The sequence below is a fragment of the Euwallacea fornicatus genome, chromosome 30, assembly GCF_040115645.1.
Source record: "Euwallacea fornicatus isolate EFF26 chromosome 30, ASM4011564v1, whole genome shotgun sequence".
NCBI classification, from domain to species: Eukaryota; Metazoa; Arthropoda; class Insecta; order Coleoptera; family Curculionidae; genus Euwallacea; species Euwallacea fornicatus.
Window position 1 is genome coordinate 1,318,274 of NC_089570.1, and position 25,635 is coordinate 1,343,908.

General features: G+C 39.8%; 1 protein-coding gene across 1 annotated transcript in view; it reads right to left on the bottom strand.

Annotated features, from left to right (window-relative positions):
* Positions 1-25,635, bottom strand: part of LOC136347927 (protein O-mannosyl-transferase Tmtc2-like) — an 82,283-nt gene that overhangs the window by 28,002 nt on the left and 28,646 nt on the right. The window contains exon 7 of the mRNA XM_066298353.1: positions 5,258-5,343. Coding sequence (XP_066154450.1) covers positions 5,258-5,343 — 86 coding nt within the window. The remainder of the gene's footprint in view (positions 1-5,257; positions 5,344-25,635) is intronic.

Sequence of the window (25,635 nt, forward strand, 5' to 3'; positions counted from 1 at the left end):
AAATCTAACGATTGAGAATCGCCCTACGTAAAATGACGAGTCATATAACTTTAATATGCCAAAAAGGAATAAAGATATATTTGAATGGCTCAACATAACCCTGGAATTTTGCACAGTTGCCGCTTAATTTTTTGACGTTTCGGTTTAATTTTTGGCGGTAAAAATTTGCGATTTTGAGAACTAAATTATTCATCACCCTGATTATTCATCGTCGATGTCGTTAATCGTCATTGTCGATATAATGCCCAAGTTCTTAAACAGTCGGTGTAGGGAGCTTGAGGCGTCCCTGCTACGCATTAATTTTGAAAGTATGTGGCATCACTGCCGATGCGAGCCTATCAAGTGCATAAAAAGTCACTGATTTGGACTATAGATTCTAAGCTACGTGATGGGAAATTCCATTGAATCGGTTATAATTGGAGCATTTGAGATGCAGAGTTGGCACTATTTCTGATCTTGAGTCCAAATGCTATTGACCTATAGATTTGCCCGGCTCATCAAGCAAACAACTGCAGTATTAAACTTTCATTACGGCCCAACTCACTATGTAGAGGTTCACATTACGTGCCGTATTTAATAACGAATGTTCAGTTAATTTCACGTATTGTTCTCCTACTATACGAATTACTTCCTGAATATGGTGAAATGAATATAAAACAGATTATTATCTGGTGAAATGCATATCGAACAATAAAGCAGGCTGCATGCAAAGCTGCGACCATAATCAAGTTTATATTATAGGGTTAATGAAGAATCTAGTTAACGAATATATTGTCGATGACTGAGTATGGAAATAGGGGATTACCGTACTGGCATAAATGCGTCATAGCTCTGTAATTGCTAGTTAGGCCCTGTAATTATCGGAAATAATTGATGTGGGCTGCATTGAGGGATTAAGTGCACCCCCCTGTGCGTGCATACTGAATAAGATACCAGAGGTGTTGTGTATTCAAATGCAAATGATGTCACCTTACAACTTCCATCAGTGGTTCAATGGAAAGCTAATTTCTCGGACAATAGAACCACCATTTTGGGGGGCGCTTATTCTAATGGAAAGGAAATGAGACGCAAAAGCCCTATTAACAATGTTATCGGAAAAATTGGGTTGCGCATCAAAGAGCTTCCGCCACAAGGGAAATTCGTTTGTTTTGTTTGCTGCTTTATTGGGTATAATTAATGATTAGAATATTCCACTTTAGGCAATCTAATTAGGTTTAAAGTGCAATCCTACAAAATCCCGAAATATTAAGCTTTACGACTGGCTCGGTCGTGAAAGTAAATTACACCGGAGAAATCCTGACCCGGTTTTCTAACGAGATTCCCGCGGACTGCTTACGATGTGTACTAAATTGAAAGTAATAAAAATATGCATACAAAGTGATACTACTGTAAAACCCCAAAAGGAGGATAAACTGGGATATAAAGGGAGACGAATAACGCGTAAAATATTCGTCGCGAAACCATCAATAAAAGCAGGTCTCAACTCATGAGAGTGCCGTTGGAATTGAGATATTCGGATTTCTTAATAACGCCAATTCATATCTCCGGACTGCTCGAATTTCGTCTTTCGGTTGCTCCAACATATTTTTATGCAAAACCCGTTCCGGTGCCAGCGTTTTATTGCCGACATGGCAAAATGGAGACGGGATCCACATTATAGTCTTGCCTTATACAGTGGCGTAACCTCCGCATTTCGTTCGAGAATAACATGTACAAAGCTCTCAGAATGTATCATAAAAGCACATAGTATCACGGTGTAAACGTACTCAATTCTAAACTGCCTTGCTCCTAAATGGGGGCAACCCACCATACAGAGGCTTTTTATGTTTATATTTAGGTCCGCGGTCGCGTTCCCCAGAACGATGACAAACTTTTTTTGAGATATGTCCGAAACAAGTTCGGTGAACTGTAACCATAATTGTCCCGATTTCTTCATCATCACGACACGCGCGTACTCAATTATAAACTGAATTCCTCCTGAATGGGGGCAACCCACCGCATGAGCGCTCTTTTTTAACAAAAACATTCCTCGATTTCTCATTGTGGGGACCTCAAACACCTATTTCATCATCGACATTGTCACATCTTTTCAACCACAAAAACGAGATGACAAAAAAATTTGATAGTTTGGACGGAGCTGTTGATATTGCGGGTTACAAAGCAGTTCGCAATGAGGAAGGACCTATGGACGAGGTCAAAGGGGCACTTTATGTCCCCTCTACAATCAAACGTGCCGCTACTCACGCAGGAATTATCCGGCCGATCGACGATGTGCGACTTGACAGTCGCGAAAAGTTTTTTTTCTGTTAAAAAAACAAAAAGTTGCAAATCGAAAACGCGCAGTCCAAATGTTAGAACTCGCTGATCGATACTTTTAACGTAAAGCAAATCATTAACAGACCAATGCGAATAACTAGGGATTGTGATGGTCTGATTGATGTAATTTACATAGATAAGCAATTGGAAGGTAATAAACAGCAACCATAGAGATGTATATAATCTATCAGTCCATAAATTTGTTTGCGCAAATTTACAATTAAATAGTCCTAAGGCCGTTGCAAAATTGATCACCTTTCGCGATTTCAAAAACTCTAATAGGAATCAATTTCCCCGTGATGTGTTGGGCGTGGTCTTCCAGCATTACGCCAAGGGACCCCAGATGAGATTCTCGACAATTCAAATTCAGTTTTCACGGTAGAATATGCACTAATTGGACGAGAGCGCAGCGAAAAAAGGTCGCAACAGATAGATATATGAGATCTACGAATTTAAGAAAAATATTGTTACTATCAATAATATTACTCGCTAAACGATATTAATAACCATTGCATGTATTGTTTCCACTATCGCAAAATTGTATATATCTATGTTTGCAATGTGATGAGTTTCCACTAATTTGAAAAATTTCATACACACCGCCTCTACCTAAAACCCCCAAAATTGAAACTATTAATGAATTATGGCCAATAAATAAACTCCGATTTGAACAAAAATGTTGGAAATTGCTATGTGTGCGTCTATCAACCCTCATAATCCCTATAACAACATTTGTGGCGTTAATCCGATCGGGCTTTTAGAGGTAACCAAGACACCGTAACACTTCTCACAAAGATATGTACGGACATTCATGCGACATTGGTCAATCCCGTGGCCTTACTTGGTTGCTCTAAAGTTTTGATATAGGAGTGCACTAACTGCTGATGACTGAAGCAATTATAATGCATCATGTGAACAAGGATGCGCTTAAGAGGTTTGATAGCTACCTTAGAGGCAGAACTCAAGGGGCCGAGGTGGATGGCGCAAGGTCAGAGTTAGTAACGGCAGCAGAGGAAGGGGGGCATGGCTGATCCATTGATGTTTAATCGGAATATTGCTGATCGGGCCCGGTACAGCACGCCGCTTTGATTTTGATGTTTCGGAAGTGCATAAATACCAAAAAAAAAAAAAAAAATGAAGTCTGCCAAAAACCTCGAAAATAGGCATATTTGTAGAAAGAACGAAAGTAGGAAAAAAATTGGGTTTTTTTTTACGTGTTTCTCTTCCACTCGGTACAACACAACTGGGAAACATTAAACTTAAAGCTCAATATTTCAGCAGAAATTTAATTAAATGGGCTTCACAACACCGTACGGCGTAGTAAAATCCGTTTATACGTTTTGAAATTACGAGACTTTGAAAATGACCCAAAAAGTGCCCTTTGACTCGTTTGGGACTACAAGAAGTTCATAAACCGCTCGGTCTAAGATTAATTTCGTGATTTCATTTTCAGTTTTTTTTTTATTGTGGAATTTTAAACCTCCACAGGAATATGAAAATGAAAACGAAACTGGACTTAATTTTCAATTCGGTACAAACGGATCGGGACGTGATTCTGCGAAAATTCGTCATACGAAAGAGACGCCTTTTGTTAAGAAGGCTTTGGAAACAAAACAATAACGCTTCGGTTGTCACTATTAATGGCGTCTCCGCCTCTCCTCCCGGTTTGCTCGCGAATATCAAATTTCAAGTGGACAAAATTTCGAAAAGTTTATTATGCGGATTTGAAAGTTAATTTCATAAAAACACAACCAGCGTTCGCACGAGACGGGCTTGCTGAAGGCTGAAAAAGCTGAAAGCTGAAAGCTGAAAACGGGTGAAAAGTGCACCTTCAAACCCCCGTGTAATTCGATGGTACCGAGGGTGTCGCCTCGTTGCCACGGCCACCGAGCAAAACACATACAACAAACTCGAAGCGCGCTCAAATTGAATTGCGCTGAAAATTGTTTACAACGCGAAAAAATGTCAGGGGCGGACGTGACACCGGCCAGTGCAGTACTGTGACAAGCGCTACCACACATCAGTTATTCATTAACCTTTATTTTCGTGTTAGTCTTGATGTTGATACTTTCAAGTTTTGGTTGAAATTCGCTGATCGTCTCACTGGATTTTTGACAGCGCACATTTGTACAGGGCGTTTTTTTTTTTTTTTTTTTTAACAGAAAACGTATTACGCGTTAAATTTTGATTGAGCCAAACACTGAACTCTCTTCTATTAAAATTGCAGCTGTGAAAGTTGGATAACTAAGATTTACGGCCGCTACCCTACTACGTTTCGTCAATAAGGTGAACAAAGCTTGTGACAAGCCCTGAAATGCGCATTGATTTTTTGAAAATTAGTATGTGGAGAGACCTTTTCCAGGTGTTATTTTCAGTTTTTGCATAATTTTACTCCGGTTCCCGTGACCAACAGTGCATGCCAAAATGGGCGCAAATGCTCCTGGGATAATAATTTAGTACCAAATGTAAATAAATGTGAATATGTTATTATTATTATTTAGTTTATGATCTGGTCTGTTTCAAATAATTTTAATTTCCCCATTGCATTATACATGTAAATTTCCGCTCGAAACGAACAAAAACTAACTTCTGCTTAGAAAAAGGCAAGTTATTATTCATGCAATTCACCTTCCGCATCACCTCTACATTCTTGCATATTACCGATCTGCAAGTTCAATTATTAATGGATTTTTCGCACCTCGAGGATAATTGTTTTGATACAGCGGAACTAACCCGAACTAACTATGCTTGTAATATCCCCGTGAGTGCTTATTAATTAAACTTAGACATGGTACTCGTAATGCTGCACGCATAATGCCAAATACACAAACCGACAAGAATCTAATTATGCGAACATGTTTGGACGCTACCCCCGCTAACAACCCCCGCAAACATATCTAAATTAAATCTTGCCTACTTAACCAACAGAACGTGTACTTACGTGCCAGTGACGGTCGGAAATGGATAGCTCTCTGGTAGCTTTGGATAGCTTCGTCCAGCTTTTGTTTGCTCTGCAACAGGATGGCCCTGAAACAATGGTGCATTGTAGTTGATTGTTCGCATTGCATGTCCGATTGGCGTTAAGGGGTGTGATATTTGCGATAAACACTTTAGTTAACAATGGAGTTCCTACGGCTGAAGCAGTCGATGTTATTGCAACTGATCGAACCGGTATAATCAAGAACAAGACAAAGACACCGAAGAAAAACACGCAGTATTTAGCCATGCAGATTCGCTTGCGTCGTAATTAGAAGACGGATTTCCAGCACGCATGCCATGCGCCATTTTTTATGGCGAAGTTATCGCGAATATACAGGGTGTGCGATTTTATTTAAAGGGTGACCAGCTGTCTGAAAAGGAGCTGATTAAACCTAAAACGTAATAATAAAAGTGGCATAGTAAAAAATATATGATTTTTCAAACAATTTGTCCATTAATATTTGTTAATAAATTTACAGAGCCAGTTTAAAAGCAGGAAGTTTTAATCCGGCCGTAAATCTGAAACAGAGATCAAAATTATATTTTCGAGATTAACTACGCGAAAAAGTGCAATATAATTCAGAATATTAAAACTGCAGTTCTCCAACAAAATTTGGAGAGAATGGAAAGTGGAACACATAAACACCAAACTCTGTTGAAATCAATGGCTGGTTTATCTACACAAAATCGAACCAAAAATTATTTTGTTTGGACATTATTCGGCGTTTATTGCAAAATTTCACTTGCTGAACTAAATAATAACATGTTGAGGTTGTTTCCTAAAAATTAGAGAGGAAGTCAGGTCGGATAGGACGGGAAAGAAAGCTCTTTTAAAAGCTCCTTTTAAGCGTTCAAATATTGCGACATGTTGCCAGGTGTACCACTTCCTCCTGTACTCCCTTCCTCTCTCCCACACGCTATAGATCGACTCGCGTGTGGTAATGATCGACAGACGATTTATTTTTCAAATTATTAACGACATTGCGAGTTTCTACATATCCGACCTTTTCGAAACGAAATTCTGGAACATTTAAAGGAGCCTTATTAGGAAAGTTCCCAAACGAAGAAAGTTTATTTAGAATCTTATCAGCAATCTCAACAAAAGTCATTTAGACCGTTAGGGTTCAGTGGGCTGCATCATTATTTATAATATTCCAGAAATCTTTGGGGTTTCTGCCATTTTGCAGACTGATATCCTTATGGTTTCGTGTTTCTGCTCGGGCAAGTTTCCCCGATAGCACCTTCTAATTCTATTTCTATGTTCCCTCAATGACGGATTATCAGACTTATGCAGCACTTCAGACAACAAATTGACTCGTTCGCGGATTCCCCGGAGTTCATCATTAAACCAGCAAACAGTCTTATCACCACTTCCAACTGAGGTCCTCCTAGGAAAGGCAACTTAGATACATTCTCTTGGCTCAATTACTAATTTACCGGATTTGTTGTTTGAATCGGCTGATTCGGTGTTAAGAGGGGAAATAATTGAAACTCATCGCCATTTGTCATGTAGGATTTCATTCTTCCTATAAAAACAAAGGGCCGCCTTTGTCCCGGTGACCCCCTGAGGGTCGCATTGTTTACCCCAAATATCTTAGCCCGGATCTAAAAACTGCCATTAAAGTTAAAGCCGCTTTTGGTAATGCGCTCCCGTGGATATTGTTTGTGGGCGGCGGTGATAAGGATTAAAAGCGCATTAGTATGTAAAGTGAGCATCTTGCTTCAACTTTTTAACGAGCACCAAAGTTTGGGCCCAATGTTGCATAATTTAGAAATTTTCGCCTTTGCCTGGAGGCCTTGAGGGCAAGATATTCCGCGAACAACCAGCGTCATTTTCCTGCATAGGAATACATAATAAAAAGAATATCTTAAAAGCGTTATTATGATGACTTGCAACCTACTCGATCGAAGGCGTAAAAATAAGTCCCGAACAAAAACACGCTTTGATATTTCCCTTTCGTGAAAGAGAAGAATAGCTTTTGAAACTTATCAATAAATTATCAAAGGAAATTGTATGTATAAAACATCAACCATCTTTTATATGAGCTTTTATATATGCCGGTTTCCTTTAAAAGCAGAATAGCAAATTACTTCCTTTTTTTGGCTAGCAGAAATGGGAATTTAATGGGAGGTGAAAGGGGCTTTGCTTGTAGTCTCCAATCCTTCTTCAAAGTATCTCCAAGGCATGTGTGAGGCTCGCTGGGCACTCATTTGCATAACATCAGAATTCCCTTTTGTCAAATTTTAGGTCACTCAAGGGCCGCAGAATTTCAAAGGAATAAGCGACTGAATTGAGGTGTCTCGAACGACCGTGGAAATCAGGAGCGTGAGCGTAACACGGAGCTGTAGCAAAGACAAACAGAGTAAAGCAACAGTAGGAGCTCGCAGAACGTCGAAAGACCTTTTTTTTTGCCATTCACCAACAAAAACCCAACTTTACTCCTTCGGGTGATGAATAAAAAAAAAAGGTTAATAATGGTTTTTTCAAATAAAACGTCGAAACATGCCATCGTGTGATAGATCATTTTATTCGAGATAAACATGCGGCCAAAGAGACAGGTCCGTGTTCGCCCAGTGGGCCGCGCGCTGCTCGTGGTTCTCGAGCGGCCTCAATGGCGCGGTGTCATCGACCAATGAAATTTTCCTAACTTGGTCTTATGTGCAGGTACATTTCGTGGGCCCTCGATCCCGAAACGAGGGGCTTTATTTCGAAAAAGACCGCAAGTTTAAATCGAATGAATGAGGTTGCGTCACGTTCAGAGTTCAGAGGTGAATTTATTTTGGTTTCGCATACGTGGCGAAACGCGCTCCCCTCTCTAATTGGCAATAAACATGGCGGAATCCTTTGTGCCGGCAATTCCATATAAAAGCGACATTTCCATGTAAAACAAATAACGGTTATGGTTGCGTTGAAATTTTGTTAAAATTCGCGTCCTGCACTCGGGTTACTAAAATTAATGGTCTCTGACCCTTTTTTTTTCATAATTAGCCCCTGATATCTGGGAAAAAGTCGTATTACAAACATAAGCACACGAATTCTCTTACACTTACATTTTAGTAAATTAAATATATTGTCTCGAGGCGTCATTCGAGTTCCGCTTGTAAATTACTGTTTTCACTAAGCGTTCCATTTCGAGACTCTTCTCGTGCGGTTTGAATGGGACTAAAATAACAGCAAATTATATACAACGTTAATTGAATTAAATTCTCCCACGAAACCAAATCGATTTCGGGGACAAAAAGCTCTCGTTTACAGACAAGTCAAAAACACGTTATCTATTATGCCGCGAATGATTTATATGTACTTATTGTCTTGTATAACCTCCATTATTATTATTCGAGTTAATTAACAAAGTTGGGTTAGTGTTATATCTCCCTAAATAGGAGTTGGGTAGTAAAATGGTTGTCAGAGAGAGAATTAGGCCTACAAGGCAGCTCTCGTAATCCGAAGATATTGGGAACTTCCATATTCAAATTCGGCTCCGGAATTTGTTATTACAGAAACTTGAATAAAATCAGATCTTAGGTTTTCCGAATCGATCATATCATCCAGCGGACTTGCTGATTGATAACCGACTTCATGGAAATTCGGACTACTTTCCATATAAAACATCAAATACCCTTCGTAATTCATCTATCGCAAAAAATGCGAATAGCAAATTACTTCCTTTATCGTTCAATTCAGTAAATAACAATGGTAGCTGATGGCTCAAAGGAAAATTTAAATTACATTTTTGCGAGATAATGGCGTCGGCCTGAATAATATGAATTATGGAATAGCGCTTCGGTAGGCGTTATTTAAAAGAACCGTTGTTATTATCTTTGTAATCAACATTTTAAAGTTCCAGAGAAACACGCTTTTACCTCCACCGTGGATTCTTTTGAAAGGGGATACGTTGTTTCGCCTTTTGTTTTGGGAACATTATGGAACAATGCATTAGCTCGAGATAATAGTATTGCACAGAAATTAGTTTAGAACTGCCACAAATACATCGCATAAGGATTTAAGTATTACGAGGCGTACAGGGTGTTGTCGAATAGTGTCCGCCATTTTACGGGGCCGCTTTCCGAGTAGCTTCAAGGCGCAGGATTTTAATAAACGTGCGTCTTAGCTCGGCTACTCGCCAAGACACGGAGCATCGACGCTGAGAAATGAGCCATACATTCTCTAATATCTTTCGACTTCTTCCTGTCAATTCGACCAAATTTCGTATTCGACGGTTTTTTTCGGACGAGAAATTCAAATTAATCGTCGATTTAGTTGTATCCTCGAGAGGGCGCCACAAGCGGCCGTTACGACACTTCACCGACAGAAAATAAGTAGGCCGCGACAAAAAAAAACAAAGAAAAGTCGAAGTGAGCTGACACTTACAAACTTAACCTACAAATTTAAAGAAAATCATTGCAATTTTCCGTTATTCTCTGTGCATGAAAAGTAAGGAAGTGAGTGATTTTAGCACTTTTGGATTGTTAGCATGCCCGATCAGCTTTAAACGTGTGTTCATCGAGTATACAGTGGTGGTCATAATCATCGCAACTCTTAAAAACTTTAAATGAAATGTATCTATTCGGCTAAACCCAACCAATCTTCCACCACTATTGATGTTTACAACGCATCCAAGTAAATTATCAACAATTCCTATAAGAAGCTATCAAAACGTATTTTTTCAATACCGGAAAAAAATATGGCAACTCTTAAAATTTTAAAATTTCGCTTGATTTACGGACTTGTGTGTTTAAAGACGTTTTATATTATGGTTTCATCATGGGTCGAGGTAAAACAATCTCATTAGAGATCGGGAAAATTACCATTGAGCGGTGTAAAAGCGGCGAACGGCTAAGTGAAATTGTAAAGAGTTTGGGGGCGCACAAGTCAATTGTATCTCGAATTATTTACAAATTCAGAAAAACAGGAAGCGAAGCGACTGCAAAAGATTCAGGACCCACAAGGAAAACTACAACAAGAACTGGTCAATGGATAATTCGAATGTGTCAAAAAAATCAACTTCTATCATCCACTCATATAAAATCACATTTAGAGGAAACGGGCGTGGCTCATATCAGTTCCCAGACCATAAGAAGAAGATTAGTGGAAAATGGATTATTTGGTAAGCGACCAGCGAGAAAACCATTGCTGTCTAAGAAGAACGTGAAAGCCCGAGTGCAGTTTGCGCAAAATTACCAACACTCGATATCTGAGCAGTGGAAACTGGTAGTTTTCAGCGATGAGTCCAAATTTAACTTATTTAAAAGTGATGGCCCATCATACGTCAGACGACCCAAAGGCGCGAGGTTGCAAAAACGTTTGTTTTACCAACCGTAAAACGTGGAGGAGGTTCGATTATGGGGTTGTTTCTCTGGTTTTGGTGTGGGTCCACTTCACAAAATGGAAGGTCGCATGGATCGGTTCACGTACCGAGATATCCTCAGGAATCATTTACAACCATATCTTGAAGAAACCATGCCACTAAGAAGCATTTTCCAACAAGATAATGACCCCAAACATAAATCGAAACTTGTTTCAGAATAGTTCAGAGAGGAAAGGGTGGAAATTCTCGCTTGGCCGTCGCGATCTCCCGATCTCAATCTCATTGAAAATTTGTGCGAACATGTGGATAATAAAATTTGGAATAATACATATTCCCTTATTTATTTCGGGCACTTCAAGAAGCCTGGAGGAGTATTGATAACAATTATATCGACAATTTAATAAGTTCAGTGCCACGAAGATGAGCAGAAGTTATTCAGCAGCGAGGGCGTCATACAAGATATTAATTATTGAAAAATTCTTTTGTAATTTGTTGAAGCTTTATGACTCTTTATAATTATTTTGGAAAAGTTGCTATATTGTTGTCCAGGTCGAAATGAATATATTTTTTTATTTTTGTATACAAATTATTATTTTTTTATTGTCATATACTTCTGTCATCAACAGTTATTGTAGCATCGCATTTTCAATTTTAAATTTAGGCCGTTAAGCCTAAGTTATTTGAAATTTTAAAATGTTGCTATAATTTCGACCACTACTGTAGCTGCCTCTAGCGACGTTAATAAGGTACACCTTTCGCAACAGACAAGGTAGAGAAGAAGATTTTTCTGTTCGAAAGTGACACACAACGTGGCACGGAAAAAGTCGCAGCTGCCCACAAGCGTCCTGACGAGATACAGCTAAATCGTTGGCAAAATTTGAATTTTTCATCCCGAATGGTCCCCGGACACGAAATTTCGTAAAATTAGCCGCGAGGGATCGAAAGATGTCAAAGAATAGGTGATTTATTTTTTCAACTTTGATACCCCGTATCTCGAAAAGTGAACGAGCAAGGACACATGTTTATAAGAAATTTCCGTCTTAAAACCACTTGAAAAATCGCCCCGTAAAATATCTGACACTTATTCAATGACACCCTCTATTTGCTTTGAGGGAAACAGTAATGTGAATATATGGTTCAAATCATGTAACTTTTTATTCACGTCACAAAATGTAACGATTGAGATTCGCCTTACGTAAAACGACAAGTCATGTAAATTTAAAACGCTAAAGAAGGATAAAGATACATTTGAATCTCTAAATATAACACAATTTCCTAGCACTGTTGCTGTTTAATTTCTTGACGTTTTGATTTAATTTGGTCTCGGTGGTCTAAACCGTCAAGTTCTTCGTTTATTAACTTTGGCCCTTACTATTATTAATATCATTATTATTACTTTTTTGCGCATTAGTATGATAATCATTCGCCTTAGATTTAACGTTAGCGTTAGAAACCGATAACGTTTCACCGATGCCTGACGAATTCCTGCTGCATATCAATTTCGACAAGATGTGGCACCACTGCCGATACGAAACCCGCATAAGAAGTTACGTCATTTGAACGACGGATCTACGTGCGTGAACGCGTTGAAACGCGAATTCGAACTCACGAACTCCCCCTCTGCGGAGGTAGGACAGCGCTCCTCCTTTACTGAAATTGAACAATTGGTACAGTGAACGTGCGATCTTCGACAATCTAACGGAGGCCGACTGGACAACTCAGTAGTTTTCGGCAACCTGTCCTCCCAGCTTGATCACTAGTCGAGTCGGATGTGAGGGGGCAACGGTGAGGGACGGCGATCTTCAGCAGGAACGTTTCAGCGGTTGTGTCCAAGGCTACCATTTAAGAAGCAGACTCTTCCAGCGAGTCATTCTTTGGAGTCACATCAGCGGGACGAGGGAGAAATTTTATGATATCAAAAGCGCTAAAACTGGGTTAAGCCGCCTTACCGGAACTTTTCCAGATTGGTTAAATAGTGCTGAACCAACTTGAATATCGAGCACCGCATTTCCGATTAGTTTAATGAGCCCGTTATTAATACCTATACCATTTCAAAGTTTCACTTACAGCTCGTTTATCACATCAAAATGACGAGCTCTTGTTCCTTCAATAATGTCGAACTGTTGCTTCGGGGCTAATTAAGATTGGGTATGTCGAAAATCCAATGTGGGTCTAAAAGCATCAAAAGGAGTGCATGTGTGGCGTCCAATGAATATTTGAGCCGGCGAATTGTAATCCAATTAACAGGGTAATGTGTAGTTGCACGTGGGGATGATGGAATTCAGATTGTTTCAGGTTTCCATCTATGAGTTCTGAGTGCAGGGGACAAATAAATCCTGTCGATCTCTGGGGGAAGAGCTCGACATAACGATAAAGAACGTAGATCAAGACAGACTTTTAAAATTCTGAAAGGCACTTCGGAACCACGTGCTGGTGGTCTGAAGCGATGTGTGGAACCAAATGAGAGGTCGACACGTTCAAAAATGGAGAAAAGGGGAATAAGGAGAAACTCCGTAGCGTTACAAGAAGCGATATTTGAGTACTGATTTGAAATATGGGAATCAAGAATTAATCATGACGCACAGGCTAAGTGTATCGAAATTGAAAGCTGCAAACACACGGCGCACAGCGGATATTTAATCAATGAATGTGAATTAGCAGCATCGATAAAGAGAGCACATAACTGGAAATGTACAGGACCCGATGGCATTCATAGCTTCTGGTATCAACAATTTATGACCTCTCATAAATACCTAACGTGCGAGATAAATCAAATATTACAGAAGGACGCACATTTATAAGATCGAAGAATGGGAAGACTTAAAAGCCTGCGAGTTAAAGACCGAGCCAACACTATGCCAAGTAATGACGTCCATTGAGGGGACAATAATACGAAAAATCCTAATGTGAAGGAACAAAGCACTCGTGCCGGTTATTTTGATTATCCGAAAGCATTCGACACGACCCCCGTCGCTGGTTGAAGAAGATGTTGGACATTTATAACATAAATCCTCGCACACGGGACTTCCTCTCTCGACCAATGGCGAAATGGAGCAGAAAATTCACCTAAAAACTAGCAATAACATTATATAGAAAAGGAATCAATTAATATCAATAGAGGAATATCTCGGGGTGATGCGCTGAGTGCGCTATGGGTTTTCATGGCATTAAATCCACTCTCTAAAGCCCCAAATCCTCTTCCAGATCAGCATAAATTGAAAGGTGGAATATTGTTACATGGAATATACTACCTCATGTATATGGATGACATGAAGCTGTATGGATCAACTCAGGCCCAATTACAAAAAAACTATTTAAAAACAATGTAGGCCAAAGGAGATCATCAGATTTTGGGTATTGACAAACAAACAAAGAAAATTCATATAGACAAAATCAGACAACATATGCATGCATGCTGTATCCAGCCCATTTCAGCAATTTGGCATTAAATTGAAACAATAAACGAACATAATATTTAAATGGTAAATGATTAGCAAATGTGTTTAGGATATTGGGACATTACCAAAGCATTTGACTGCATTTGGCACAGTGGTCCAATATACAAATGATGTCGACTTGTGATGTACAGCCTTTCATCGGGAAGAAAAACACTACCAAGCTGCGAACGCTCACAGCTGCCTCGACGTGAAGCCGTGAATTTTTCTCTTTGACTCAAATTATCCTCAAAGGGCCTGAATCCTCCCTCTCCGCTCTATGCCGCTTATTAGAGGGGACCCACGGTCAGAGTATCAAGCTGTGAATCATTTTCCGATACAACAACAATGACTTTATTTTCAACAATGATTTGTAAAATGACACGTGTGGAAAGCGTCAAAAAGACGGACGATAGACGGAAATTAGGTATTAACCACGGCCCCAGGTCACCAACAGTGGAAGGTGTGACCACTTACAAGAGGGCATACAACACCGCGCAACGTTGAATTCCGATGTGAAATTAGGCAAAATTGCGTTATTGAATATTTGAGAATGAAGAAAGGAAAATTAGTCGCATGCCTAACTGCAGATGAAGACTTTACACACGGTGGACAAATACATTGTCCGTGTGTGCTAAAATTTGATTTATCCTTAAATGTGTATGTAAATTCTGAGTTTTCAGATCGGAATGCGTTTAAAAGTTCAAGAAGAGAATGTTGAAAAGGGGATCTAAAGGAATCTGTTTGCTTAGCACTTCCAAGGATGTCGCAAAATTCTGTCCTGAATCCGGAGAGAACGCCAGGGGATGAGATTCGCTACTGATATTTTGTAATTGAATAGTTTTTTTTTCATCACTAAATATTAAAATATTCATAATTAGATTTGATGATTTCAACTTTTGCTCCATTTTTCGGCTTGTGCGAAACTCTAACTGTATAATTTTATTATCTTCAGTTAATTTGGTTAGCGGCCTAAGTAAGGTTCCTTGCCGAAGGCTTCTTCCTGGGGAAACATAGGAGCGGTACCTCCTTTGCCAACCATCCGTGCAGTCCACTTTTCCCGCATGATTCACTTGCATTCTTCGTTCATCACGTCACCCATCAGTGAAGTAAAAGTCATTCGTAGTTTCAAGAACTCACTCGCCCACTTTTAACACCGAAACCTTTAATAGCACCAAGTGAATAGCAATTCGTCATTGTTTGCCTTTTTGCGTAACTCTCAGACCTTCATTTTCCGCCTTAATAACTATGAACTGGAAAAGAGCTCCAACTCATACCTTTGGGAGATTTCTGATTTATCTGCCAAAATCAGTGGTGCTTAACCCACCCCATTTTCCAAGCATATCGAGCGGGGCATTATTTTTCATTTTTGTCCTTTCCAGGGAGCAATCTATTTGGATTTATCATTGTTGCTTCTTTACGATTTAAGTTAGTTTAATATCTTTAAATCCACCAAGTGCGTGGGAGGGACCAGGCGAAGGTCAACAGAAGTACGCGCCACAAGTAAGAACGGTCCTCTGTTAGGAAATACTTGATATTCCTCACGAGGTGACAGGATGAGTCTAATTCGGTTCCATGTATCGCTCTGAACTTCGGACGTTTTTTTCCTTCCACTTTGTCTCGAAGGCACCGATGTGTGCGTGTGTCTTGGGATGTGTGCGTGTGTCTTGGGATGTGTGCGTGTGTCTTGGGATATGTGCGTGTGTCTTGGGATATGTGCGTGTGTCTTGGGATATGTGCGTGTGTCTTGGGACGTGTGCGTGTGTCTTGTGATATGTGCGTGTGTCTTGGGATATGTGCGTGTGTCTTGGGATGTGTGCGTGTGTCTTGCGATGTGTGCAGCATGGCATGTGTGTACCTTTTTCATACGCACATATGCTAAAAAAATAAAACCGAATCTTTCAAAGGGAAAAGCAAACCCAGTTGTCAAACTCCACCTACGTGGGTGCAGCGTCTCGGAACGAATTTGTATGACTCTGGAATGCGTTTCTTTGCAATAAAATTTCTGTAATTTTTAATGCTGATTTTCACTATAAATCTTCCATGGGATTACTTCCAGTCCAGCATTCAATACTCGATTTTAACGGTTCAGTATAAATAGCACAAAAGCCCAATAGCTGATTTATTGCCCATCTTGAATAACTTCTTGCATCCGGTTCCACACGCAATGCAGGGAGAATTGATTTTTTGACGAAGTGGAGGCAACACTTGGGTGGTCCTCGGCCCCAAAACCACTTTTTTAACGTTATGTTATTCCAGGATGTAAATTCAACGATGTCGGCGTATCAAAACATGGAAAATGTGCAATCCCTACATCAAAGAAATCTCTATTATTTTTTACCAAAAGCTGTTCCCTTCCTAAAAGGAAATTCAAACGGATCTACGGCATCGAAAAACATTCGTTGACAGAGCAAACTGTTTAAAATTTGATTTTACCTTGCCAGCATCTGTAATGAAATCTCCGAGATGGGAAGATATTTGCGGTGGGGAATAACGTACATTTGAACAGTGAATCACTAGAAGAGGCAGACGTTTCTTAATTAATAATGGCAATTCAACAAGCCGAATTCCATTCTGCTTACTTGATGGTATTCACTTAAATCTAAATAAGCCGGCCATTCATTTTCAGAAAAAGATATTAAACGCAGACCACAGAAAATAAAAAATAAAGCTTAATTTTAATGGAGGTGTACTTCATTTAATGGCGAAATTTCCATTTTTAAGTGGCCACGATTAGATCCTCTGACTTTAAAAGAAAAGAGGCACTTATTGAATTTATGATAATTTGAAGGCACGCAGGGACCTAATTGTCAGGAAAGATATTATGAAAAACAAAGCGATAATTCACGTTAATTAAAATTCAGAGGTATAATTTGATTTATGGAAATAAACGAGACGGTTTTCGAAAAGAAATTTCAGCAACAAAAAATGGGACTCTCTGGAAATATCAGAAGCTATTTGATTCGTCATTGATCCACTAACAGGCAATTAAAACTTTCTAGGGAAGCGTATCATTAATAATTAGGATCTTAAATAAATTAGTCACTTCGAAAGATGGGCTCCAGGGCCGCAGAGTCGCTCTCTACTGAGCCAGAATTCTTCTAAAAATAATCGAAACCATATGAAAGAGACACGTCTCGAATTTATTTACGACCCCATAACTCGGTACAATGGAAAGGACAACAAAAATTTCTTAAGTCGGGCGCTACAAAGCTCCAGAGGACGAAACCCTGCCATAAACCGCTATTACTGCTGATTAGATTTTAATAAGTAATGACGGTCGCTTTGTTTGTTGCTATACGAAATCTTCAATAGAATTTCAAGATTTATAAGGAAAATTGCAGTATTTTACTGGAAGTCTTCGTGAGCCGGTACACCAATTACCAGACGCTAACCTTTGTGATATTTTTCGTAATGCCCGACACCGAGGTCTAAGTGAAAGAACTTGACGTATCGTACGCAGCAAGACGGCGAATTCTGCACTTTGCAAAAGGACGAGACCTCGGACCGATACAAAATAAACCGAATCGGAGCAAGGTTCGCCAGCTGGGGTTCCCCGGTTCGAACCGAGGACCGCCTACGTCACTGATCTCGCAATCGGTTATCGGTAAAGTCTAGTCGGAATAACGCGGAGAGATCCCTGGCAATTCCCCCCTGGGCACATCTTTCTTCCGTAAAATGCGCTGCGCAATGTTTTTTAATTTGAAGAGCTGAAGCTGGGAAAGGAACGAACGCAAAACCACCAGAGGGGTAGCGAATTTTCTCTCTCATATACGGGTGAACTTGGGATTAAAACCACTCTCCTTCCAGATATTGCAGACCACAGTTGTGCTCCCCGAAACAAACCCCGAGAACTGCCGAGGCCACACTAAAACACAATAAATAATACCACACACCCCCTTGTCTTATTGTAAAATTCGAAAATTGGGTCCGTAAATTCAAAAGAGAGTTCGAGCGCAAATTTGGCCGGCTTTAATACAAAACGTTCCCTTTCCAAAAATTGCCCTGAAAGGATTGGGAGGGTCTTTTAAAATGGCTGATAATGGCATTGCCTTCAGTCCTAATTAAACGATGCGTTAAAGAGTTAACGACTTCTTGGAGCGTACAAATTATAAGCTCCCTAATTATAAACCTGAAAATGCTAAAACTCACCAGGGTCGAATTCGGTTTAATTTCGAGAAGTTGCGTAGTACGTTAAGCAACAGAAAAACAGATTTGTTTAATTACTTTCTGCAAATGCTTCGACATCGTGGAGCAACAATAACAACTCTGGAAGGAGCCGAGAGGCGGAAGTATTGAAACTGTCCATCGGATTGTTTGCCCTTCTTATCCGGCTAAATAATGATTTAGTGGCTTTTGCGAACGCCACAGACATCTAAGACCTCCTATTGATTATATATGAGGTTCGCACGTCTCAAGGGAGTGGTAAATTCATACATCTTCGCCTCGGAGGCAGCCCTCTCTGATAAATGTGAACGAAGAGCGCGAAAAGATGATACTAATGCCCGACGTCGACGCTTTTATTAGAAAGGGATATTGATTTAGGGTTCCTCAGATGCCAATTGTAAATAGATTATCTTTGACGATATCATTTCTTTGCACAGGTTTGCTTTCGATAATTAAATTTTCCAGGCCAACGTTCCATGAAAAACGACTCAACGGGAATTTAAATTAGATTGGCAGAGGTGAGGAAAGGAACGTGTTTATTGATTCCAAGGGGGGGATGTGCAATGAATTGCCACTGCAATGGTTTTTTTGTGCGGTTTGATTGGTAAAAACGCGGATTAATGCACGCAGACGGACATATGTTTTGATCGGAGTTTTATCTTATTCTGTACAGTAACCAGGGAACGGAGTATTCTAACAATTTCGCAATCGACTCGTTTCTCCATTTCAAGTTTGTATTAGTGATTTTCCTACAATTTCGGGCTCGACTCGCTCTCCCTGTTTAAGTTCACGTTACTTGATCCTGTGTTTCGATTAGAACTACTTCAGGTAGATAACGAAGAGAATCTCCCTCTCTCAAAGGGAAGGTTCATGAGCATTTCCGACTAAATTCGTTTTTGTTTTAGGACGTAGTTTTAGTAATGTGTTTCACATTGAACGGCTGCACAAGCAGGGAAACCCAAAAGCTCCAAGCCTCCATTGTCTACTTAAACATTGCTCAGCCCATCGCTTACGTCACAAAAAATTAACTGGGCCATTAACTTATTGTCAATATGTTCCGTTGCCGTAAGCCGCTGCCATTAATTTTTAAAGTGGCATACGGAAAACTCATAATAGCCATCATTCAGGCCAACAGAGAAGTCAATAGTAATGACTGAGGGCAAACAATAAAAGTTAGTTGCGAGTACTATTACGAGGAACGAAGCAATAGGCCTTTATGAACTGGACTTAACGATAATGTGTTTGCTAGAAATGGCTATTTAGGAATTATACAATTAAAGTTTATGATGAATATTGCCTAGAATTTGCTGTCTCTCTCGAAGCTTAATAGAACTTTATTTAATATTACCTTTATTACCAGCGCTCATTATTTATGAAATATAATGAAAACCGTTGGAAATCCATGGAGTTTCGGTTGATTAAATGAGAAAGGTGCCTTCAGGGAATGGTCCTCTAACATAGTGCGCTATGTAAAGCGATTGCGGAAGAGAAGTTTTTAATAATTCAAATCCTGCCCATGTATAGCAATACAGCATGTATAAGAATTATCTCGCTCCACTGAAAACATTCCCAAACTCCCATCGGCAAGGCGAAATTCAATTCTCAACTTCGACGGGCTTCCCATATTCCATCTAATTGCTTTGTTTAACTTTTCGTAAATAATAAATGATTAAATTTAAAACCGGTAGGGTTGAGCATATCCAGCTGACCCAGAACGGAAGCAATAAGTTGCCGGGTCAAATGGGTATTTGCGAAGTTATAGTAGGCATTAAATTATTTCAACGAGGAAAAAATCTCGCAGAGCAAAGGTCCTCGAAGAAAATGCATAGAATTTCCAATTATCCGAAATCTCCAAAGCCAGGCCCTTTATAAATCTCGCTTCAAACAAACAGTTCTTAATTGTAACAAAGATTTTCATTTAGAGCCTGAATCGCTATCGGCAAAATCCTAAATCAATATCTCGTTCTAATAGAAGTTGGACGACTTCGTCGAACGAACACAGAGTGATAATATCTTCATTCTGCTATTTCCCTCGAGAAAATTATTTTAGTTTCAGACAATGGGGTAACTTATTAATAGCGAGAGACTGTAATAATCATCTCTACCATTAGATTTATTTGCATAATTGATAATAATTAGGTTTAGAAAATTCCCAACCCGCATCGCTCTGACTAGCTACGTTGAATCCTGACTTATATTGTGTAATACAATAAATTTGCATTCCCATGTGCAATAATCCTGGAAATCGACATTAGTAAATCTCTTGTGTAGCGGATCCGAATTAATGTGATGTCGCCAATTTGCTGCAGGTGCAACGCGTGAAAACAATTACACGGTCGGTTTTAATTCGATTGAACTGCCGTTTACAGGAGTATTCCGGGGTTTATTAAACACAACGGACCCATCTGGGTGACATAAATTTTACTTATGCATCGAGACATTCGAAACATCGAATCTGTCTCGTACATGTTACATACACGCCATAGGGAATTTACTGGCGCATCATTATTTGGGCCACAAGTGCGCCTGGTTGTCGGGATGAGATGTCAGAATGGGACATTAGCGCAATTGAAAATGCGGATGTGTTATTTCCATGTGTAATTGGTGAGTAACGATGCTTTGGGTAGGGCGAAAGTGGCGTAAAAATACCTAAAAGTTTCAATGTCAGATGTAGCGCTCCGAAGGGCGTGTTTTTCCAGCCAGAAGAGCCGAACCGGCACTGGGACATTGAGCATTTCGAAGTTTCAAGACTCCCTTACTACAGTGCTCAATTATTCTCGCCATTTGAGAAAATTTAATTTGGGAAATTTGAGTCGCTCCACTTTCCCCAGAGTCATTTAATTTTAAACGAATTTGCAGGATTCCTTTCAAGACAAATATCAGGAGACAGTTTAATGAAGAAGCAGGATACTTGACCTGTTAGAGGGATGTTGCTTCAAAGAAGACGTCTCAGCTACAGCGATTCTATTGACATTCTGGGAAGCTACATCTGACCAGAGGGAACCACCTCCGAACCGCGAGGAGGCAACGCCCGGTGTTTCCCCGGCCCCTGTCCGCCTTGCTAAACCAGTGGAAGGTGCGGCACGTCCCAATTCGAGTAGATACCGAATCTGTTTCGGATCGAACTTTCGAAATTTCACAACGCTCAGTGAATCCCAAATTAAATTTACACAAACAAAAGTGAACTTATTATTCGAAATTTATCGAGTGTCGACTGCTCCGCGAAAGCAGTTTAACTCAATCCCCAATTAATTTATCATGCTTTCCCCATATGGATGAAGGCAATTTACTCGGCAACACTCGTGTTTTTGTCAGTTTTGTCTGCCGTACTATAATAAAACTACACGGGTTTGTTTGTTAAATTCAATTTAGAAGCTGTTCCCCGAGATATCACAGATCGCCCGATTAACTGAACGACACTCACTAGATTCCGTATTCATTTCTGACAACAGTCTTTGACTGTGCCGCTAAAGCAGCTTCATTTACTCACAAATCGCACACTAAATCCAACGATCCTCACTAAATTCGGATCAACATTGCACTATATGCCTCATAACAGAAAATTAACTTTACACCATTCGAAGCTTTTCCGACTTGTACGTCCCGATTTCTTCCTCGGTTGTTTTGAGCCTTATTAAATCGGAATAACTTGACCTCACGCGTCAATTGAACTTACGGCCCCTAATACGTTTACGTTTCGGATGCAGCAGCAGAATGTATCCGGCTTTTTCAAACATCAAGTCTAATTTAGGGGTTTTTAATTCTAAATGAAAAATTCTATTGTTCAACTATACACGGAAATGCAATTATCTATTCAATTTAGTGCAGGTGCGACTTGGTCGATTTAATTTCGTATTCCATTCTTACCGAGACCAATTGCAGGGAATATATTTTTATCGGAATTAAATAAATTATTTTTGTTACATTTAGTGGCGTTTTGCCCTAGATGTTGATGGTTGGTCGGAAGTGAGGGACCGGGCGAGTGTATGATCCCTCGCGCAGGGCCGAAGTGAGGTGCTTCCACAAAGCGGCCGCTGATATATCTATAGGTTTGGGCTGGAGAGCCCCGTTCAGAGCCTCCGACTTCACGGTCTCGGAGGTGCGGTTTCGTGAGAAACACAACCTTTCCACCTATAGCTGAGGGTTATTGGTTAGACTACTGATTTACGTGCTAAACGGGATGGAAAGGTGCGAGAAAACGTGCGCAAAGCCGGCAACGGAACGTCACACGACGCAAGTGGTACCGGCTGAGTGACCACAAAATGGTGGCTGATGTCGCACAGAAGCCAACGCAATGCTCCACGGCGCGTGGCGCGGTTGCCACGTCGACTTCAATATAACGAGACAGAGGTCGTGATCGCAGAAGTGCAGGGGGATTTACGGACGGAACCCCATCGCGAGTGCTTTCGAGTAAATAAAGACGCGAAAATTTCTTGATTTGCAAAATTCCATTACTAAAAGCCAAATCGGTGTTTTCGGTGACATTTGCCATCCCCCCTTCGCCGAAGCAACTATTCACTCGGATGCTATAATTTAATCACACTGTGCGGTTTAATTATCTTGTATACATCTGATAAATTGCAAATTGATTATACGGGAAACGTTCAACTCTGCGTAGGGGCAAAGACGCACCCTCGAACCTTCAAATTCGCATAAACAAAATAAAAGATAAAAAACGTGCATTTAAATATCTATATTTTGCCAAACAATATTTAAATGTTATTCGAAAGCGTCCCTTTATCTGATATTGCCTATTTATTTAAGCAAAAAAGTAGCTATTATCTTTTCCATTTTATTGTATTGTTTAAATTTATGGAAATGTCAACAAATTTATTTCGCATAATCCGGGAACATTGCACTGAGAACTTCTAGCTGATTTACAATATGCATTTTAAATTACAGTCATTCCGGTTTTTAATTTTAATATGTAATTCCGCTGAATTAATGGCCTTGTGAGTGTCTCCCATTTCAAACACAATGCCGTACCTGACAAACGGGGTGAATAATACTTATATTATCGGGTTTTGCCTAAACTTTATTATCCAACCTGCTCATTCTGACAAGGTTTCGCAGAGTGAAGTTCCAAGTCAGTTATTTGATATAAGCGAGGTCTCTCGCTTGCCTTCATTCCCCGTTCTAAATTCAAATTAAACCGGATTGTTTAATTAATTTCTACACATTAACGATGAAGTAAATTAAGCATGGAATGGGTAATGCCTGTTCAACGCCTCCTGGAATGTGAAATTTCGAGATATGTTCCACGCTTCGAATGAAGATAATTGCTTCAAATAACACCATTCAGTGTTTCAGCGCTTCCACCTGAGCCCCAAAAGTTTTTCAAGCAAACTGATTTCCCCCGATATCAAAAATTCAAATTACCAGTTTGCATATTACCACGAGTTTTTTTACATAGATTTGATATTAGTTTAACATTATTTAAATTGAAATGTTTAAAATCTAACATGCGGAAACCGCTGAGCTAAATGAAAACAGAGTGTTTATTTTATAGCTGGTTGATCAGGATAAACAAAATATAAATTCGATGAAAAAAAAATGTAAAACGTACACGTGCAGTGGTCTCAATGGATAAATATTGTTCTAATCGAATTGGGGCTGTGGAGATGCCACGTCCTTTGCAACGGGGGGCCGCGTGAGGCGCAAGGAAACGCTTCCTTGCGTTGAGAATTTTATAATTCCATTTAATCGATAAACCTTAATCGGCAGTGATTTAACGACAATAATAGAAGTGAAGCGTACGAAAATTTACAACAAAAATATGCAAAAATAGAAATAAAGCGACAATAATTACGCAGGGGCGATACAGTTTGTCCAACCGTTGAGCGCCGACTCCAGGTTACAATCGAGAACGAAAAACTGGGGGGTAAACACGAGAAAAATCTGATTTTCAAGTCCCGAAATTCATCAAAGAAACAAAAAAGTAATTTTTATAATGAGTATTAAAATTGAAAAGAAAATAATTTCCACAGTTCAAATTGAGCTGGAACTGGAACTCCTTCGGAGCACCTTTCGCACAGGCCCAGTACCAAATTTTCCCAACCTAAACTGGGAAAGGATTCGCAGGCTTCACCGACTCGACATATTCATGAAAGAACTGAACGATGATTTTATAAGTAGGAAGAAGAGTCTTGGTTTGATGGGATGTGAACTAATTTTCTTTAAATCCCGAATCAATACGGAAGTTCGTGGATAGAGTGAGGGATTTTAATCAAGAAATTTCACATTTTAATTGTAAATAAAAATGTCTCGTCGGATATGAGGCAAAATTCGAGTATTAACCCAGCAATTTCCGGTGCTCGTTTTCCTCAAGAGAGACGTCCTAGTTGTCTCATATTATACGGGCATGATTCAGTTAATTGCAAAGGCCAAAGAGTCCAATTAGTCAACATCCTAATTAACATGAATATAGGAGCAATTTATTATCATTTAAGTAAATTTCGGTGGCAGATATGGGGCATTTCTTTACTTGGCTGGTTGGCTCAGTTGGTCATCCGCAAAATTGGCCGTTCTCTATCTCCTCTAGTTTTGCGCTAAATTGTCGCTATTTAAAAATATTGATCCTCGACCTCCACGTCTGTTTAGTTGAACGTCTATTTGAAGAAAGTGCAACTAGGGGCACTCAGGGCAATATGGGTAACGAGTCTGATACATTTGCTGCGAAATAAGACGTCAACGTTTGCCTTATTCTCCCTATTTCATGGAGTGACGAACAATATGAGAAAACGACATAAATAACTGAGTATTGCAAATAGCGTAATGAGATTTTTGTCGACGACCGTGAGATGGTGACATACACTCACTTTCACATGAAATGCACCACCCAGTAACACTAATAATTAAATCTTGTAACTTTGGCAAAATAATGCTTCATAATGGAGCATCAAATGATCAGACTTTCAATAGGAAGATACAACATTTGTTAATTAAAAAATTAATAATGAGTGACATCGCCTCGTACGGCAATGCGAGCACGTACTCTTCGCGGCATGCTTTGCAACAAATGATCAATATCCTCCTGAGGTATTTCATTCCATGCTACCTCTAGATGATGTCGTAGGTCATCTACATTGCTTGGAGGCCTCGGTAAATTTCGAAGACGGCGACTCATCACGTCCCAAAGATGTTCGATGGGCGATAGGTCCGGCGGCCGTGCAGGCCAAGGCAGCACTTCCAATTGTGCTTCTTCCAAGTGTTGTCGAGTAACGTTCGCACTATGTGGTCTTGCATTATCCTGTTGGAAAATGCCATTTGGTAAAGTTTGCATGAAGGGTACTGATACTGGCCTCAGAACATTGTTAATGTAGCGACGTGCGTTTAGGGTGCTTGGAATGAACACGAGAGAAGATCTTCGACCAACACATATCGCACCCAAGACCATAACACCAGGTGTTAAAGCTGTGTGGCGTCTATTC